Here is a 20,224-nt window from a genome sequence, read left to right on the forward strand (position 1 = left end):
AGAGGATGTTGATATATAGTATATATGAAAGAAAACTTAATTAAACAGATCCTACACATCCCATTCCCTATAAGTAAAGGATGACACGTTGTCGACGGGGGATACCCGTAGATCGGATATAGAGGGTATTGGGGTACGCTGGTACGAGGATCTACGTAATACGACATCAAGCGGGCAGAAAACAAAGATTATACTGGTTCAGGCCCCTTGATAGGTAATAGCCCTAATCCAGTTGATATGGGATTATATGATGGAAACCACATATTACAAAGGGAAAAGCGGAACCCGATGATATCGATGAGGTCGTAATCGAACAGGTTCGACTAGATCTCCCGGCGACTTGGCTCCTATAGGCTCCAACTCCGTAGGGTGTGGTGGATGTGTTGGCTATGAGATTCAATGCCTTAGGTCCTCCCGGGGGTCCCTTTTATATCGCAGGTCAACTGATCTCCAAGTAGGACTCGGAGACATCGGACCCGGCACGATACAATGATGACCCAGTTCTGTCCGAGTAGGACTCCTTCCATCTGTGAACTCCATGATGAATTTCCTTAACGTATGCCGAAAACGTCCGTATACGCGTATGTATACCATATCGATATGTGACGTATATCGAAGGGTAGAGGGTATACCTTACCCGTAACCCTGACAGTAGCCCCCGACTTCTGCTTAAATGAACTCGTGTAACCGATCGTGACTTCTGATGTCGAGGTTGTTGTCGTTCTTGGTGTGAGGACCGAGAGATAAGGAGTGATCGACAACGCCCAGTGAAGCTCAACGGTCATGAGTGAATTTAAATTGTAAGCCGTAAAACTGCCACGCGTGACGGACCCAGAAATTTCCGGAGGCAATCTCTCTCCTTTCCTTGGAATTCGCACCGTCGGAAGTGCGACTATTTAAGGGAGTTTTGGGGATCCAATTTGAAGTCCGCCGGTTGTGAAAAAAAAACTCCAGCCTCCAAGCTTTCCTCATCTTCTCCGCTTCCGCAAAAACCCTAGCTAGCTCATCTCGGTCCTTTCTCCGGCAATCCCCAGTGGCAATGGACCTCGACAAGTCTACCTCCACCAGCGCGTCGCTGAAGAAGCTGCAGGAGGATGGCGCCCTTCCCGGTCGCGGGACCATGGAGAGAGAAGTAGGAGGTACTGAACCCCAGCCTGTCCTAGGTCGCATGGTTGCGATCGAGGACTATATTCTTGGTGGTTTTCTTCCTTCGCCTTCTGAATTTCTTCTCTTGGTCTTTGAATTTCTACGGCCTTTCCTTGCTCCATTTGAACCCCAATTCCATCGCCTTCCTTAGTATCTTTTCGCATCTTTGTGAGGCCTACATTGGGATAGAGCCGTTTCTTGATCTCTTCCGCTTTTACTATCAGTTGCGCTGGATGGAACCTAAAAAAGTGTCCGGGTGTGTCGGTTTCCGACTTTGGGATGGCCTGAAGTCGCGATACATCCCCTTCTAGTGCCCCTCATCTCGCAGCAAATGGTGGGGGAGGTGGTTCTATCTTCAGATAGAAGATTCAGATCCGGTCTTCATTGTTCCTACGGAGCAACCAGACAAGATTTCATCTTGGACCGCCCAACCCGCCTTGACCCCGTCCCTCCAATCTTTCATCGATATCATTGATGACCTCCGAGTACGGGGGTTGTCGGGGTATGAAGTCGCTGCTGACTTCATTGGTAGGCAGATCCAGTCGCTCCAGGCTCGAGCCCACCCAGCCTTTGACTATTCTGGGCCAGAGGACGCGACCCAGGTTTCTCCTCGGGGTATTTTTCTCATAGTTAAATTGACTCTCTTATGTGCGTGTTCCTCATGACTTATCGGATTCTGGTCTCAATCTACAGGCTTGAACAGCGCAATCGTGGAGCACCGCGTCGTCCAATTGATGGTCAGTGGCCCGACAACGGCGAGCGACGTCCCCGTCCCCCTTTGCGAGAGAGGGGCAGCCGAACGCGAAACTGCCATCAATGTAAGTGTACTCAGCGGCCCTTTTGCATTTTTCTTCCGGGATTGCCTTGTGACTTTATGAAGCGTAGGCTCTCCCTCTGACTGATATCATCGGGCCGCTCGTGGACCATCAGGTGGCGGCATCGCTGAAGGAGAAAGTCGCCAAGGAGGCGTCAGCCGCTGCTGCCGCTGCTGCCACAATGAGTCGCGGCAACGTTCCGAAAAAGGGGAGGAAATTCTCCTCTGTGATCGGACATTGTCGGAAGACGCCCACCCCCTCGGTGAGTTCCCTTGTCCTTCATCGTGTAGTCGGGAAACTTTCTCCTCATATCATGCCTGTTATACTCCAGGCCTCGGATGCGTCCCCCCTGCCTCCACGACGGCAGCGGCTTGTGACACTTGGCGAGAAGTAAGTGGGTGAACTTTGAGGTTTTATCACTTCATCGAGCTCTTGCAGCATGTCTCAATTGTAGCCTTTCACAGGGCGACGCGGGCGAAAGCGGTGCAAGATGGGTCCAGATTGACTTCCAGCGTGTCTCCTGCCGTGGCCTCGACAGATGTCGTGGTCGTACCCAGGAGCCGCGAGGTGACGCCGAGCGGCCCAGCCAGCGATCTCGCGGCTAGTCGGGGTCCGCCGACTGCCGTCCTCACATGGGAGGAGCTCCAGGTCGAGATGGGGTGCCTCCTCGAGGCTGGTGCTCGCGGTGTTAGCCGCGAGATCGCGGAGGCGAGGGCGGCTGCGGCGGCGTTGGTGAATGAGCGTGCTGACCGGCTGGCGCGTGATCTGGCGGAGGTTCGCGAGGACCTCCAGAAGATGAGGGAACTGGTGGCCGGCAACGAGCGACAACGGCAGGGGCTCGAGCACCGCATGTCGGAGCTCGAGAACAACTTGTCGGAAATCCGTGGCTCGTTGCGGGTCACCTACACTGGTCTGCACCAGCTCGCCGGGGAGTGCGGGATCAAGTCCACCATCCCGGCGAATCCCGATGAGTTCTCGCTGACGACTTCGCTTGCGGAGCTGGCGATGGCGATGGAGGCGATCCCCTCTAAGCACGCGGTCAGGATCGGAGAGGAGACGTCCAACGGGATCTATACCGGGGCGTGCCATGTCCTTGCATGTGTGAGGCTGGCGCACCCTGAACTCGATCTGCGGAAGATCTTGGATCAGGGGGCGGCTAGCGACGCGCGCAAGGATGTGATGGAAGAAGTCGGCGATCTGGGGGAGTCTGTCCTCCCGCTTTTTGAAGAGTAGGATTTTGGCTCTCTTGTACTCTGTAGTTATGCTTTGTAAAACTCTCATTGGCTCCAACTGCCTTTGTGTCTGCAGTCATCACCTTAGCTTTCTTCAGCATTTTGATCTTGAGTACTTTGTTGTCGTCTGTAGAGATGTTGATGTCGAGGATGTCCAGCAGCGCGGGCAGCTTGAGTTGCCAATGATCGTTCCGGTGCTTGCGTTCGAGCCACATGTGCCGGAGGGCGATGTAGCTCAAAATTCGCGTGTGGAAACGGGCATGGCGACGAGTCCCTTAGGTTGGTTATCTTTGTTTTCATCTCCTTTACTCTTTCATCTGGATCGACTTGATTTGTTGTATTCTCGGGAGAGAAGAGCAGTTTGACTTAGTCGTTTCCATGCTGAGCAGACCTCGAGAGTGCGCTTGCTGACCAGGATCGTCGCATCCAGTATTGGAGGACGAAGTTTGAGGTCGCGGAACTCGAGAGGACTATGCTGGAAGTGAGGAAGGACCAGGCCATGGAGACACTCCGGGGTCGCGAGGTGTGGTTCAACTCGTATCTGAAGAGTTGCTGCACCTCCATGTCAAGAGTCTGTAGAGAGCTCCGAGTACCCCGTGGGGATCCTGAGGAATCGGCGGCTGGATATATCTCGTGGCTGAATGGGGCCTGCGCCTAGCTCGAAGGCATCGGCGAGCGTATCGACGAGGCCCTGAAGCAGGAGTGTTGTCGATCGAGCCGATATGCCGGGGGGCATGTATTGGCTTGCATACGAGATCATCGTCCGCAGCTGCACCTCGAGTTCCTCCACGAAGGGTTTTCTCGTTTCGGAGAACTCCTACGGAGATAGATGGCCTGGCGAAGTCGATGGCGCCGCTGGCGGAGATGGTCTTCCAGTCCATGGACTGGCGTTGGCCTTCCTGGTAGTTTCCGTGTCCTGTGACAAATGTCTTAGAAAAAGTGTAATGTAATTTTGGATTTTTGTGGAATTGTAAGAAGTACTTGTGAAATAGAAAAGAAATCTATCTAACTAAGCTTTCTTACTCTGGATGTAGCGTGTATGAGTGTCTTCTCACTTCACGACTTCGATCAGTCATTTGAGTTATACACTCTCCCTAGCCCCTAGCCTTGTCATCGGAGAATTCTTCTCGGAAGATAAGGCTCTTAGACCTTTGACCTGCCTCGGTTGAACAATCACTGATCCTAGCCCCTAGCCGTGAAGTTGGAAAGTTAATTTCCGATTACATGCCTTGGTTAATACGCACAGCGAGAACTCTTACACGACCAGATCTTACATGGTCTTTCGTCTCTACAAGATCCGACAAGGCCTTATTGGCTCTGGGCGTCCCCAGCTGAAGTTCCCTTAGGTTTCTCGGAGGCCTTGTCAAGACGGCGTAAAGGGACATGAGGATAGGTTTCAACGCTAGGTGTCATCTGTGTAAGGGATCATCAGGAAGGAACACTTTGATTGTAGTCTGTACCTGAAAATAGGCTTTATTGAAGCTATAAGATGTCTTACAAGTATAGATACTATTGACTTATACATAGAATTTACGTAATTGATCAATGTTCTAGGAATTTGCCAACTCACGACCATCGCCATCTGCAATTTTGAATGCGCCTGGCCGTAGAACTTGTGTGATCGTGTACGGTCCTTCCCATTTGGGTGAGAGCTTGTTTCGCCCTACTTGACTTTGAACCCGTCGGAGGACGTAATCGCCAATCGAAAGTGTGCGTGCTCGGATGCTTTTCTCGTGGTAGCGGCGAAGGGCCTGTTGGTAGCTGGCTGCTCGAACGGCAACTCGTTCACGATGTTCCTCGAGTAGATTCACATTGTCATTTCGCTGCTCCTCCTGATTCTCATAGGAGTACTTCTGTGCTCGTGTACTTTGATATCGTAGTTCGGTGGGAAGCATGGCCTCTGAGACGTACACGAGGAAGAAGGGTGTCTTCTTGTTAGACGTTGTCGGTACTGATGGAAGTTCTTTGACCCACTTCTTGTCATGTGACATGAGCCTGTCGTAGACGCGGGTCTTGATTCCTTGTAGTACTATGCCGTTTGCCCTCTCGACTTATCCATTGCTCTGAGGGTGAGAAACCGAGGCGAAGCAGATCTTGACTCCCAGCCTGATGCAGTAATCCTGGAAATCGGCACTGATGAACTGGGAGCCGTTGTCCGTTATGATACGATGGCGTTGTCGGCCTTGATTTCCCCCGTGGGTGTCGCTTTAATCCACTTAGTGAATTTGTCGATCGCCACGAATAGGAACCTGTAACCGCCCTGTCCTCGTGGGAATGGCCTGAGTATATCTAGCCCCCAGCACAAGAACGGCCAAGTGAGAGGGATAGTCTGGAGTGCTTACGTTGGTAGCCTTGTGTGTTTACTGTGAAATTGACAGGCTTCACACCGCTGAACCATGTCGCAGGCGTCTTTGAGGGCGGTTGGCCAGAAGAACCCTTGTCGAAAAGATTTTCCGACTAATGTCCGACCGGCGGCATGTGACCCACAGATCCCTTCATGTATGTTGAGGAGGAGATGTCTGCCGTCGTCGGACGAGACGCATTTTAGGAGTACCCCGTTTGGAGCCTTCTTGTATAGATCGTTGCCGGTCATACAGTAGACTTTTGCTTTACGGGATATTTTCTCGGTTTTTGCATCGTCCTCGGGCAACTCTTCGCTGCCTATGAATTTGATGAGTGGGGTGCGCCAGTCATCTGTGGTCTCGATATCGGCAACGGCGCGCTCTGCCTCTGTAGCCCCCGAGCTTTTGTTGAGGGAGACCGGGCTATCTTCGCCGCTTGCGTCTTTTACTGATGGCCTTGTCAGGACGTCCAGAAAGGTGCCAGGTTCGAGTGGCTCTCGTCTGGACGCACGCCGTGCTAGATCATCCGGTTTGATGTTGTCCTTGCGGTATACATGTCTGACCTCGATCCCATCGAACCTTTTTTCCAGCTTCCTAACTTCTGTGAGATACTTGGATAACTCGGGGCTAGAGTATTTGTAATCTTTGTGCACCTGGTTCGCGACTAGTTCGGAATCCCCTTTCACGATCAGTCGCCTAACTCTGAGTGCAGCTGCTGCTCTTATCCCGGCGAGTAGTCCTTCGTACTCGGCTGTGTTGTTAGTTGCCCTGAAGTTGAGGTAAATTGCATGCTTGAACTGATCTCCCGAAGGTGATGTCAAGATGAATCATGCCCCTGCTCCTTGGCTGTTGAGTGCGCCGTCGAGCGCCATTGTCCACGTTTCGTTGTCGATTTGGTTGTCTGACCTGTTATCAGGCATAGTCCAATCGGCTACGAAGTCGGCAAGTACCTAAGACTTGATGGCTGTTCGCGGCACAAAGCGGACATCAAATTGGCTTAGCTCGACTACCCATTTCGCAATGCGGCTGACAACGTCTTTGTTTCTCACTACTTCACCGAGAGGGAAGGAGGATACAACTGTGACCCTGTGGGCTTGGAAGTAGTGGCGTAGCTTTCTTGATGTCATGATTACCGCGTAGAGCAGTTTTTGGATCTGTGGATATTTTGTCTTTGCGTCATGGAGAGCTTCGCTGACGTAGTAGACTGGTCGTTGCACTTTCTCTCTCTCGACAACAATGACAGTGCTAACGGAGTATGGCGTGGCGGCAATATAGAGAAATAATTCTTCATTAGGTTGGGGGGCAACAAGTACATGTGGATTTGATAGGTAGCGCTTGAGTGCAATGAATGCCTCTTCGGCTTCCTATGTCCATACAAATCTGTCTTGCTTCTTCAGTAGAGTGAAGAAGGGTTGTCCGCGCTCTCCCATCCTAGCGACGAACCTGCTTAGTGCCGCCATGCATCTGGTTAGCTTCTGTACTTCCTTGAGTCTTGTAGGCGACTTTATGTTTTCGATTGCCTTGATCTTCTCGGGATTTGCTTCTATTCCTCTGCCAGAGACAAGGAAACCGAGCAGCTTGCCCGATGGTACTCCGAACGTGCACTTCTCTGGATTGAGCATGAGGCGATATCGTCGGAGGTTGTCGAATGTTTCCTGCAGATCGTCAATCAATGAGTCGCTTGTCTTGGTCTTAACAACAATGTCGTCGACGTAGGCCTCGACATTGTTTCCGAGTTGGTCGCTAAGTGCGCCCTGGACCATGCACTGGAAAGTGTTTCCTGCAGTTATTAGTCCGAACAGCATCTTAACGTAGCAGAATACCCCGAACGACGTGATGAATGCTGTCTTCTTCTCGTCCTCTTTCACCATGCTGATTTGGTGGTAGCCGGAGTAAGCGTCGAGAAAGCTCAACAACTCACAACCGGCTGTTGAGTCCACCAGTTGGTCTATTCGAGGAAGAGGGAAGTGATCCTTGGGACACGCCTTGATGAGGTCGGTGAAATCGACACACATTCTCCATTTCCCGTTGGCCTTCCGCACCATGAATAGGTTGGCTAGCCACTCTGGATGGAGTACCTCTCTGATGAAACCAGCTTTGAGAAGCTTGTCGAGCTCTTCTCGTATGGCTTGTTTTCGATCTGGTGCAAATCTCCGCAGTTTTTGCTTTACTGGCTTGGCGTCGGGTCGCACCATGAGTTTGTGCTCAATCACCTCCCTGGGTACCCCCGGCATGTCGGACGGCTGCCAAGCGAACACGTCAGCATTGTCGCAGAGAAAGGTGATGAGCGTGAGTTCCTATTTCTCGCCTAGTGATGCCCCGATCTTGACGGTCTTGTCGGGGTTGGCACTGGAGAGTGGAACGATCTTGATTGCGCCGTCCAGTTTCGGCGTCTTGATTGTTTTGCTCACTTTCTTGGGTGGCTCAGCTGTGGCGGGTGGGCTGGGCGTGTGCTCGACCATGTCGAGGCTCCGCTTGTCGCATTGCACTACCAGCTTAGCATTCCCTTGAATAGTGATTGTTCCCTTCGGTCCCGGCATCTTGAGCACTTGATACGCGTAGTGAGATGCGGCCATGAGCTTCGCGAGTGCAGTTCTCCCAATGATGGGATTGTATGTTGTATCGAATTCAGCGACATCAAAGGTGATCTGCTCTGTTCGGAAGTTATTTGCTTGGCCGAAAGTCACAGGCAACGTAATTTTGCCCAATGTTTTGGACGATGACTGAGGAGTGATTCCATGGAAGGGTTGATCGGTGGGTGTCAACTCGCTTCGTGGGATCCCCATCGCGTCCAAGGTGCTGGCGAAGAGAAGGTTGATTGAGCCGCCGTCGTTGATCAGAACTCGTGCGACCTTGATATTCCGAATAGTGGGATCGACCACGATCGGATATCGCCCTGGGATGACAGCAGTCTTGGGGTGTTCCTCTTCTGATAATTCTATCTTCTGCTCAGACCACTTCATCTTGGGCGCAGCTCCCTGCCATGTCGAACAGACTTCACGTTCCACCTTCTTGTATTCTCGCTTTAAGGAGTATGCCATGGAACCTCCGAAGATGTGCGAGACATGGAGATCGGAGTCTGGGTATGCTGAGTCTGATTCCTGAGTAGCCGCCTTAGCGTCCATCTCGACTACATGTACTCGCTTGCCTTTTTCCAATGCCATGTGTTTTGTGAGCGACTTTTTGAAGACGAGGCAATCTTCTAGAGAGTGTCTGTCTAACTTGTGTATAGGGCACCATGTTTTCTTCGTGTCGCTGCCTTGTGGGTCTGGGCGCTTGGGAGGGTCCGCGTATTCTGTTGCAAGAACTTCTGCTTGAGCTTTCCTTTTCCCACTCTTGCGATTTTTCTTCTTGCTTGACTCAGGTGCGTCCTTGGCTGGTTTCTTCTTTCCTCCAGTCTTCGATTTGTCGTTCTTGCGTCTCAGTGCGTCGTCCGCATGAGCGCATCGATTGACAATTTCAAATAATCTCCGAGTAGTCGTGATGCGCCTCGTTGCCAACTCCTGAGTAGTATACCGATCTCTGACACCGGACTTGAAAGCGCGGACTACAGAAGCGTCGGTGATTTCGGGGATTGTATTTCTGCACTCGTTAAAGCGTCGAACATAATCCCTCAAGGATTCACCCAGGTTCTGTGTCAACGCATGTAGGTCGTCTTCGATCGCGTGGCGCTTGTAAGTTCCTTGGAAGTTGGTGACGAACTGCTGCCACAGGTCTGCCCATGAAGAAATCAAGTAGGGGGGAGATGCATCAGCCATGAACGCGTAGAGCCTTTCAATGCAGTTGGCAAGTAATTCGCCAATGCGTTGTCGTCCGCTCCGGCAGCGTAGAGTACCATGGAGTAAACCTGGAGGAATTCTTCTGGGTCGGTACTCCCATCGTACTTCTCTATTGCTCCTGGTCGGAATCTCTCAGGCCATCGGACATCATGCAACGAACGATTTTAAGCTCTACACCCAACACTAGGGGCGGTGGGTTGTCGGCGATCGTACGTCCTTCGTGGATGTCTATCTGATGATGAGGATGAGGAAGACGACGATGATGACGATGGGTCACTTGGTTCCGGTGTACGATTACGAGGACGTCGGCCGGGTTCTCGAGAATCCTGTCGTCGTCTCCCGTTGTTGTCCCGGCGCCGATCCCCATCATCGTCGTCATTATGGCGGCGTCCTCGACCAGTATCGCCCAGCACCCACCGTTCGCGATTGTCATGATCGTGGCGGTTGTGGCGGTTATCACGGTCTCGGTCTTCGCTCGAACGGCCTCCTTGTTCTTCATTATCGTGACGTCGTGAAGAGACACGATGTTGGGAACGGTTCTCGTTGTCTCGTGCGCGTCGCGCCTCTCGGCGGCCATTCAGGTGATCGCGGAGATCGCCGGTGCCGCGAGGTGGAGGGGTGGCTCGATGAGGCGATTCCCGTTGTTTAATGTTTTCGCCATTAGCACCGCCAGTTGGTGGCTGTTCCAGGTGCGCTGCAGCAGCAGCCTCTTCGAACGCATTGCTGAGGTTGGTCACTGATTCTCGTAACCGTTCTGTCCACCGTGCGAGATCGTCGTTCAGAACGGGATCGTAGGGGGTTTCCCTCAGTATTGCATTGACGGCCCTGATGTGCTGGGCCGGTGTAGTCACTTGATTCTCCGCTTCCGCATTAGCGCGCGCTGACGTGCCGGTCTCGTCGATAGCCACTACCTCACGCGGCGTATTTGTTGACGATGAGCCATAGTGTTCGAGCAGGTGCAAGACTGATGGTTCGTGGGGATCGATGTCGATTACCCCAATGAATCGATCTGAAATCAGCGTCACTCCTTGTTCCTTGTCCTCATCCCTGAGGGCGATGCGTGACTGCTGGACCTTAGGAGGTGACGTCTTCATGGCGCTGAGAAAGACCTTGCAGCTTGAGAGGTCGTGATTCTTTGTCTTGTGAATAGGACAATAGACATCACGAGTTGAAGAAGTACGCTGAATTCCACGCTCTTTGCAGGCATGAATTTCAGCGTGTACGTTGAGAAAAACCCAGCAGGCTTGCAAGGTGTGTTTTCTGGTTTTGTGGATAGGACACCAGGACCTTGTCACCTCGGAAGTCATCCTCGTCGGCTCGTGATTCTTGTCGGAAATACAAGGTTTGGCCACACTAGGATCCTTCTTGGGCTCGGATGTCATCGACGTTCCGTTCTCCGCTTCGGCGGGAGGATCCTTCGACATGGAGTCGTCCTGGGTTGTAGCCACTGCGTTCTCGCTTCCGGTCATTGATGGACCAGCCGAGATTGGCACCGTGGTGTAAACCGAGAAGACGATTTCGCCGACTTGAGTCCACACCAGCATTGTTGAAGTAGGAACTCCTTGGTTGAGGTTGGTGTTGACGCTGTTGTCGACGAAGTTGGATGTCATAGTAGTAGAACCTTGAGCACCAAGTCCCCCTACCTGGCGCGCCACTGTCGACGGGGGATACCCGTAGACCGGATATAGAGGGTATTGGGGTACGCTGGTACGAGGATCTACGTAATACGACATCAAGCAGGCAGAAAACAAAGATTATACTGGTTCAGGCCCCTTGATAGGTAATAGCCCTAATCCAGTTGATATGGGATTATATGATGGAAACCACATATTACAAAGGGAAAAGCGGAACTCGATGATACCGATGTGGTCGTAATCGAACAGGTTCGACTAGATCTCCCGGCGACTTGGCTCCTGTAGGCTCCAACTCCGTAGGCTGTGGTGGATGTGTTGGCTATGAGATTCGATGCCTTAGGTCCTCCCGGGGGGTCCCTTTTATATCGCAGGTCAACTGGTCTCCAAGTAGGACTCGGAGACATATGACCCGGCACGATACAATGACGACCCAGTTCTATCCGAGTAGGACTCCTTCCATCTGTGAACTACATGATGAATTTCCTTAACGTATGCCGAAAACGTCCGTATACGCGTATGTATACCATATTGATATGTGACGTATATCGAAGGATAGAGGGTATACCTTACCCGTAACCCTGACACACGTCAAAATTTTAATGTGGTGGACACATGTCCACTGCTGTAATTGCAGATGGCTACCACATTGAACAATGGTCTTTTATTGAGCTACAGTGAGCATCATTGCAGAAACTTTGGTACCGGACCACTTTTATTGTCTACTTTTTCGTTCCATATTACAGTAGTAATTGATTTTGAGTTTGTCCTAACTCAAACTCATTTATGGTTGTGTACATCCATTATCTAAAAAAACTCAAACATTTTTAATTAATATTGATTGAGTTTATAAAACAACTAACAAAATTTTCAATACAAAATACATATGATATGAAAATATATTCAATGGTGAATTTGATGAAACTTATTTGGTGTTGTAAATATTGCTATGTTTTTCTTATGAACTTGATCATATGGAGGGAGAGAATAGCACATTTGATCGGGCAATCATAACTTGTTGCCTGCTCAGATAGAAGCAACCACATCTCTTCCTTTCGTGGCCCTAACAGCCCCATCGGTTGTCCAAGAGCTGATTATAAAATCGTTACAGCTTATTAGCGAAAAAGAATTGTGAGTACAACTTGTTCTTAGTGATTCAAGAGTCAGTGTTGAAGAAAATACCACGTTAAAAAGTCCTAAAATAAAATTTAAATCTTAGCAATGGCTTACTCTTTATAGGGTAAACGATAACATCCTAGATCTTTCCACGATGCCACATTGGCAATTTGGCACCACAATGCTGCACGAATCACTATGCAACAACTCACAAGTCACTAACACATTAAAGCAAGTTTAATAGTAGGCTATAACCAACTATAAATTTACGTGGAGGGGAGAGGAGTATACGAGTAAGACTAATAGCATAGCCAGCTGCTTAGCTCCAATAATTATACATATCCCCTATAGATAACTAGCTCTAATCTATAGGATTATATGTTACTTATAAATTTTATTTTATTATATGGTGGGTCAACCCTCTTCTCCCATCCACATTGGTTGGTTTGTTTGGCTTCGAGAGCAATAGAGGTGGATAGGATTCTTGGACCTACATTGAGTTGGAGATTGTGCTTTTATTTAGTTCCCTCTTTTTACTTCCAACTCACCATGTGGTGTTTTTACGGTAGGACTATTGTACTTACTCTAAAAATGAAGATTGTTGCTTCTTATATAAGAGTTAGCTCCTCACATACTTAAGAAAAATGCATTCATCTACTTATAATTAGAGGAAGATAAGAGGGAAAAAAATTAGAGACAAACTTATAATTCATCTACTTTATATGTTAACTCTAATAGTATAAACTATAAGCCAATAATTGGCTCTACTATTAAACTTGCTTTTAAAGTAAGTTTAATAGTAGGTTATAAACCAACTATGTGGATAAAGATTTGTGCAAGAACTATATCTTTACATACTTAAGTTAAATGCATTAAACGCATATGTGAGAGAGAAGAAAAAAACTAAAGACAATCCTATAGTCCATCTATTATACATGTTATCTTTAATACGAGCTTATTGCTAATTGTCGACTCTACTATTAGCCTTCTTTTTCAAAGTATCTAGAATCGAAAGCCGAATAAACAAAAAGGAAAAACAGCTCCAAAGCCGAATAAACAAAAAGGAAAAACAGCTCCAAGTCTGGAGTAAATTCAAGATAATCAAGGATGAGATTAGTAAATTCAACATATCTACTAAAGCTACTTTCAAGGGGGGAAACAGCACCAGCACAAATGGTTCCAAAAAAAGTCCATTCAAATCTGAAACGAAGTTGCAGCCAATTCAGATGCATATTGTCTTCAGGATATGTCCACAAAAGTATGAAATAGAAGACAATATGCGAAGAGAACCGAAGAGGTGAAGCCGCGAAGATGAACCTTCATTTTCTTCAAGCAGTGATTCTTAGAAGCCTTCATTTCCCTTTACCATGAAAATATCTCCGATTTAACATTTAAGGCAAGATTCGATCAAAATTTTCAAATTCCGACTCAACAAATTATCAAAGGCTAACTTGAAAAAAAAAAGAAGAAAGAATATGCATAGATTTGCCTCGGAAAGTAATACAAATATCATAAACTTATTTAATTGTCTAAATTTTTAAAATTTCACCGAAAACGACCGGTGGAGTATTATAATAACTCAATCGGCGGGAAAAAAAGACCCCACCCCCACAGCATTTTATTAAAAAGAAGCCTTAACCGAACGAGAAAGGCCACAAACTCTAACCCCAACACGTTGAGTACTACTACATGAAAACCAATATTCTGGGATCAATTCACAAAAATAGGGTTCTCTAACCTTTGTCAAATCAGTGATTGCAACTTTCACAGCAGGGAACACAGAATGGCAAAAGAAAGCAATTGCACATACCTACTCCTATCTAGTACCAGTAGTGGTTACAGCACTCTATCCACTATACAACGTGTGCATGTCTTCCAATACATTCCTCATACTGCAATATATATCTGCCCTCCATCATATCAGTATGTATCATGCTTGTTGACACACTAACTGAACATCACCTAATACCAACAGGATACAGAGAAAGTGATGACCAGCATAGTACCAGACAGATATGGCCTATGTCCAACTTGACAAAGATACAAGACACTCAACCTAGTTCAATAATTGAGTGCAAATGGACCAAAATTCTAGGTATGCTTTTGGAGACAACATTTGGTTCATCAGTCTAGCTCATGACATGAGAGCAAATAATCAGAGTAGGATGGTACTGGCAAGAGGAGAAGAGACAACATCAGAGTACCTAATAATTGGCAACAGCTCATCTTCCCTTATTTTCTCTTTAGCTTTGACAAATAATCTGTAACAATTTACAGCTGTTTAATGCTACGAACCAATGGAATGGAAACCCCGCCTCAACCTAAGCTTTTTTCCTCAATATCTACATCACAATAACAACAACCAACTCACTCGCCTCCAAAACTTAGGAAGATATATTAGTACAGCGACTGCCGGGTTAGCCTAAGTTCTCACATTTCACCTTTTTTTTTTGTTTCTCTTTCGATCCTAAACTTCAAGATTGGCCCGCGTCTTGATTGGCTTTAGCTTAACCCCCATGCTCTCAGGCGAGAGGAGTTCTGGCGATATACAAAACGGGTTCAAGGGGCTACGAGGGCTGCAGCTTATCTGGCTTGGTCTGTACAATCCGTATCCCATGAGGAAGTACTCCAGCGGCATAAGCATTGCATGCGGTTGCTCCTCTGTCACAACAGATCCACATCCTTGTACCTGCAAAGATATCAAGATTGACATTTCAAACCAAAGAACATATTTTTTTTTCGTTGGATCAAACTATCAGTTAAATAAGCACCTCTATGAGAGCACTATATCTCTCATCAAGCTTTGAGGTCATATGAACAGCCTCAGCATGGAACTGAGAGTTCTGGCCAACAAATATTAGAGTTCTGCACTGCAGCTCCTTTAAGCTTTCTGTTAAATCATGTCTCCTGGAAAGAAGCACAAAGTTTTGATTCCATCAGCTTGGGTAAATGGCTAAATGCGCCATACAAGAATTTAAAAAGCAAAAAAGGAAACATACTCATTGATTGTGTGGATAAACCGCCACACATTCATGCTTTGCCGTTGATCTAGAAACTACATGAATCAAGAGAACAGAGTTAAAGTTAAACTCATAAATTTATAAACAACCACAATAATTGATAAGGGGCAATGAAATGTTTTGGATAGTACGCACACTTCTAGACGCCTGCACAATGTCTGATTCGGGTACAGCAGAGCATCCCTGCACTCCCTGAGTGTTGGAAAATTACAGCAAGAAAATGTTCAAAGGACATCCCAGCAAAGAGCATATGGAGTAAACCAATCCTGCTTGCTACCTTGCTGAAGTATCGTTGTAGCAAACAGTCTTTTACCATGTTGCACATCCCATAATAATATAGCAAATTTGACATCACCTATGAAATGAATTTGTTAGTTGAAGACTTATTATTCTACATTTATAGTACACAAAGTTGAACACTGTAGGCTAGATATTGGAAAGGTACCTTATTATGAAACCATTCAGTCCAAGAAGGGGTCCTGCATAGAGGGGAAACTAGGATAAGACCTAGTACTCGCTCCCTATACTTCGTCTGCAACAAAGAATATAAATAAATTAAATACAATTGTGCAAGCACTACAAAACACATTACATTTGAATAAATACGTACTGCAAATAGAGTAAGGATGTATGCGCCAGCAGTGACACCTAAGCACATAACAGGACCCAGTCTGTAAAAGGCCAAAAAACAAGAAAGCTACTTCAGCAATGTTGATAAACATCTAAAAGACTCAATTTTTTCAGATAACTTGAGAAGATATACCCAAAAAAATCAAGTACATCTGAAACCTGATCCGCTAACTCATCAACAGATGCCACAGGACTGCTTGGTGAAACTGGAGCTGCTCCTAACTGCAAGATTCTTGCAAAGGACAATAAAACAATGCATTCATCAAAAAGATAGATCTGAAATTGCCTAATGCATCAAAGCTTAATAAATACAACTATCAAATAATTCATTATATAATAAATACTAGAGACAGCTACGAACCTCATGTCCTGGGGGGCTGATATGGTAAATACAAAAATTATGCAGCAGTAATGAAGATGCTTCAGGGCAGAATAGTAGCCCTTGGAAGCATGACATATCTGATAAAAGAAATACGGACATAAGTGACTATATTGCATAATTCTTTTATAACTAAACACAACTCCACCTCAAATAGTTTACGGCACTACATGGAACTATAAAACTTACGATTCAATGCAATATCGGGATAAGTAACAAGTGCTGGCTTATCATGGTCGCCATACACCGCAACAGATACAGAACCATGGTTTGTTTGTATATGATGTTCCTGAAGAAAGCAAGGAAAGCGTCACACGAATTAGGATCAAAATGGTAAGAACAATACTAACCCTAGCCCTACGTCCAATAGTAGAAAATTCTCCATGTAGTACTTTGATCCAAAGAAAATCATGAAAACATAGGAGAAAATATAGCAGGCGACTACAACCAAGTGAAGCTCATGGTAGAAAATAGCAATGGCATCTATTTACATGCCCTACAGTGAATTATGGGATGCTTAGGAATTAAAAAAAAAACGAGATTTGGAGGGAGAGACGTCCCTCCAAACATTTTTTAAGAAGAAATTGTGAGCGTGTTGGGGATTGAACATGGGACCTTGGGGTTGAAACCACACATCCCTTGCCACTGCACTATCAAGTGCATCTCAGGACGCTTAGGAATTATGATGCAATTTGCATTCTAGTAGGTAATAGGACCATTTCGAACTAGCAGTGGCCCCCGGATGCTTGAAGGAAAAGTTTCTCTAAACTGAAAAAAGGATATGAATAGTGAGTATCTGTTTCCTGCATGTTGTTTCACTCATGCTAAATGTGGCCAAGGTCTGATGAGTGACAGAAGGATAATAATAACTCCATTATGATATGTGGTGCTAAAGTGATGATTCCAATACCACATCCCTTAGGCCTAAGAAAAAGGTGAAACAGAGCACTAGAAGTGATTCCTCCACCATTTCACAAGCAAATGGTAGAATAGAAGCATATACTTTTGAGGAAAACCATGGCTAGGGCAATGCAATTTATCTGTTATTTTCTATCTGTCTACGGCAACAAGTGGCAGGGAAGCGTTAATATGATGACTACATCAAAAGCACCCTATTTAATAACCAATAATCACTAAAGAACTTCGCATGATAGGGACTTGAAGTTGCATTACCCATTTAACCATTTTTAACAGATGATACAAAATAATATTTTAAAGTAACCATGATACTGAATGCGCTTGCTATCCATATCATTGGCAGTAGAATTATAGGTGCCCTTGACCTGTGTGTATGTGTATGTGTGTTTCAGAAGAGTTTCAGTTGGTACTGAATAAGAGGTTGCTATCAGCATATTCAGTGTAAAGTTTAAAAATGCAATAGATTTAGGATTTTGTCCACAAATTTGTGACCCTAAAAATTCAACAATGGAAGTTTGAAACTTAGTGAACACTCACATGGCCTTTCACCCTAGATATACTTGCAGGACTAACCTAATTCTTTTCTACAACTACTTTCGATTTATGAATAAAGCAAAATTAAGGTGCCTTGGAAATTTGCGATTACGGATCAATAAGCAAAATTGGATAAACATCTGGACACAACAGGGACCTTAATTCCAACAACTAAAGGGCTTCCTATCAGCAGGGAGATAATTAATTGAAATTGGTGCTAGAAAGCCCAACCAATAAAAAAAAGTGATACTACAAATTAAAGAAACACCAAAGAAAAAAGGGCAGTTGGGACACCTAAACAACAACCCAAAAGCATCAAAATCGAATACTTTATGGTTTGTTCCCCTCTCTTTTCTTTTTTCTTCTTGGTGATAAGCACACAAAGTAGGTGATTAATTAGCCTAACTGATTAGCACGCCAAGCAGTAAACTAACAGGGCCACGCAACCAAATCGAGAACCACAAAACTCGAAGAAAAGAAATTCGCCATGGACAAAGAAAGATAGGTAGAGGCCAGGTGGACACCTCCAAAGAGAAAAAAAAATTATCACTCTGATGTTATCAAGACGCAGACGGTGAACCAGTGGAAGATCAGTCATAATCACAGGAAAAGATGAGAAAAATCCACAAGCAACCGCCCCCTCAGATCACAGTCAGATACTACTCCCCCAAAGCAAGAAATCGACAAGAAAAACAAAAACAAAATCAGGAAACGAACTCGAGCAACCTGAAATCCTACAAGAATTCGGGGTGGATTCGATCTAAACCCACAACACAATGCAACCAGCAGACAAGAACACAACTGCTAAAAAGATACTACTACTACAAACCTGAAGAAACGGCCCCCCTTCTCTCTGGAACCCCCAAACCCAACCAAACACCAAAATCTCAGCAAAAAAATAAATTAAAAAAAAAGCTCTTCCAAGAACCGAACTGAATCCCGCCACCAAGCTCCCATCATCCGGCGCTCCCCTCCATCCAATGCGTCCAACCAAATCGGGCCTCCAGGGGAGCAAATCAAGAAGGGGGAGGAGCACCACCAACCTTGCCGCCGAAGGAGATGCGCTCGACGTCCACCGACACGACGGAGCCGCCGGAGTCGCCCATCTCCGGCCAAGAAGACGGCGGCGGGGCCACTCCCTCCCACCTCTCCTCTCCTCCCTCGCTCTCCTCGCGCTCGCTCACCAACCGCCGCCTCAGCCGCCGCTGCTGCCGCCGCTGCTCCGCCTCCACCACCTGCTCCTCTTCCCCTCTCGAGTTCTTGGCCCCAGTTTATATATAAACCAAAGCACAAAAACACAGCGGCGCAAGCAGCCCTACACGTTTCTGTTGGAGACCCTGATATTTTTTGTTATTACAAATTAGTCCATTTGAGGGTTAAGCGGATCTGTAGGAGGGTATATTTGTAATTTTAGTACCATTTTGGTGTGTTCGAGAGAAACCGGGCAGGTCAAGAGGGTGTCTACGGTAGGTCAGTTCCATGAGATGCTGCTACCTTAAATAAATATATAAAAACGATTTTTTTAAGAAAAAAGATGCTAGCTTTCTCAAAATTTAGATATAAAAAATATATAACCCCAGAAAAAAAAATAGATTTAAATTGAAGGTAATGACTGGTATTTGTACGTGTACACATTTGTAATATCATCACCATCGAATGCCCGTAAGATTGATGCAGAAAGATCACAAAAAAACAAAGTGGCCATTTGGCTAAATGCTACAATTTCCTGCATAAACTGCCAATGTATCCTACTGATGCATAAGATTTCAACCAACAACCATTTTTTCTCCACATTTCTAATGGGAAAAAACTAGGTGTTTGTCTTTATTGGTGTTAGTTTTTTTTTCTTATTTGATTTGACAAATAAAGCATTGCCCGCCATTTGACGGATGTAGCTGGTTGGAATATTTCAAATTTTACATTTTAATTCTTTTAAAGAAATTTCTATTGCTTTGATCGGTGATAACCATCTTTTTCAACCATATTTATATGTATTGTTTGGACTCCCCTTACGATAAAGAATATTTAACGTTTAGGATAACATTCAATTAAAACTTTTAAAATTCGAACAATCAATAATTTCTCAAATGCTTTCTGTAAAAATAAAGGAAATATCATACATACTTTTCATTGAAAGTACCATCACAATATCAGATTTTATAAAGTTGTTCTGATATAAAATTTCATAATTTTAAAAAGTATAACGTTAAATATTTAAATATTTATGATTGGGGAATACCATAATAGTTTGAATATATCACGCAAATGGTGTACACAGCCGGGTGTTTCTAGCTAGAGTACAAAATAAATATTTAACAAAATCAGGTTTTAGTCTGATGGACAATAGTGACTTCACACCTCCCAGGTTTAGAAGTATTTGTCACTTGATCGATAAAATAAGAATTTTATTTAACCAACTTGGAAACATGGAACATATGTTCTGAACAACATACTCCTGTATGGCTATATTGTATTCCTTCCATTTTGTAAGGACGGCAAGCAAGCAACACGTACAAATTGTAGAGAAATTCAGTAACAACCATTTTTCTCTATATCATGTCTCATCCCTTGCAGAACATATGTTATTTTCTTATCACGAAGGTTAAAAAAAAGACGAGATTTAGAGGGAGAGATGTCTCTTCAAACATATTTTAAGAAACAAATATGAGCACGTCGGGGATT

General features: G+C 45.8%; 1 protein-coding gene across 1 annotated transcript; it reads right to left on the minus strand.

Annotated features, from left to right (window-relative positions):
• Positions 1-14,262: 14,262 nt before the first annotated feature.
• Positions 14,263-18,781, minus strand: LOC127777757 (protein NDL1-like). The gene is made up of 11 exons (XM_052304377.1): positions 18,586-18,781; positions 16,280-16,379; positions 16,073-16,170; positions 15,845-15,933; positions 15,692-15,752; positions 15,527-15,613; positions 15,359-15,436; positions 15,217-15,273; positions 15,061-15,116; positions 14,833-14,968; positions 14,263-14,750 (listed from the first exon to the last, which is right to left on the minus strand). Exons 1-11 carry the CDS (start codon positions 18,646-18,648, stop codon positions 14,529-14,531), a joined length of 1,047 nt encoding a protein of 348 aa, XP_052160337.1. The 5' UTR covers positions 18,649-18,781; the 3' UTR covers positions 14,263-14,528.
• Between the last annotated feature and the right edge of the window lie 1,443 nt (positions 18,782-20,224).

This window comes from Oryza glaberrima, chromosome 6, assembly GCF_000147395.1.
Source record: "Oryza glaberrima chromosome 6, OglaRS2, whole genome shotgun sequence".
In the NCBI taxonomy this organism is placed as follows: Eukaryota; Viridiplantae; Streptophyta; class Magnoliopsida; order Poales; family Poaceae; genus Oryza; species Oryza glaberrima.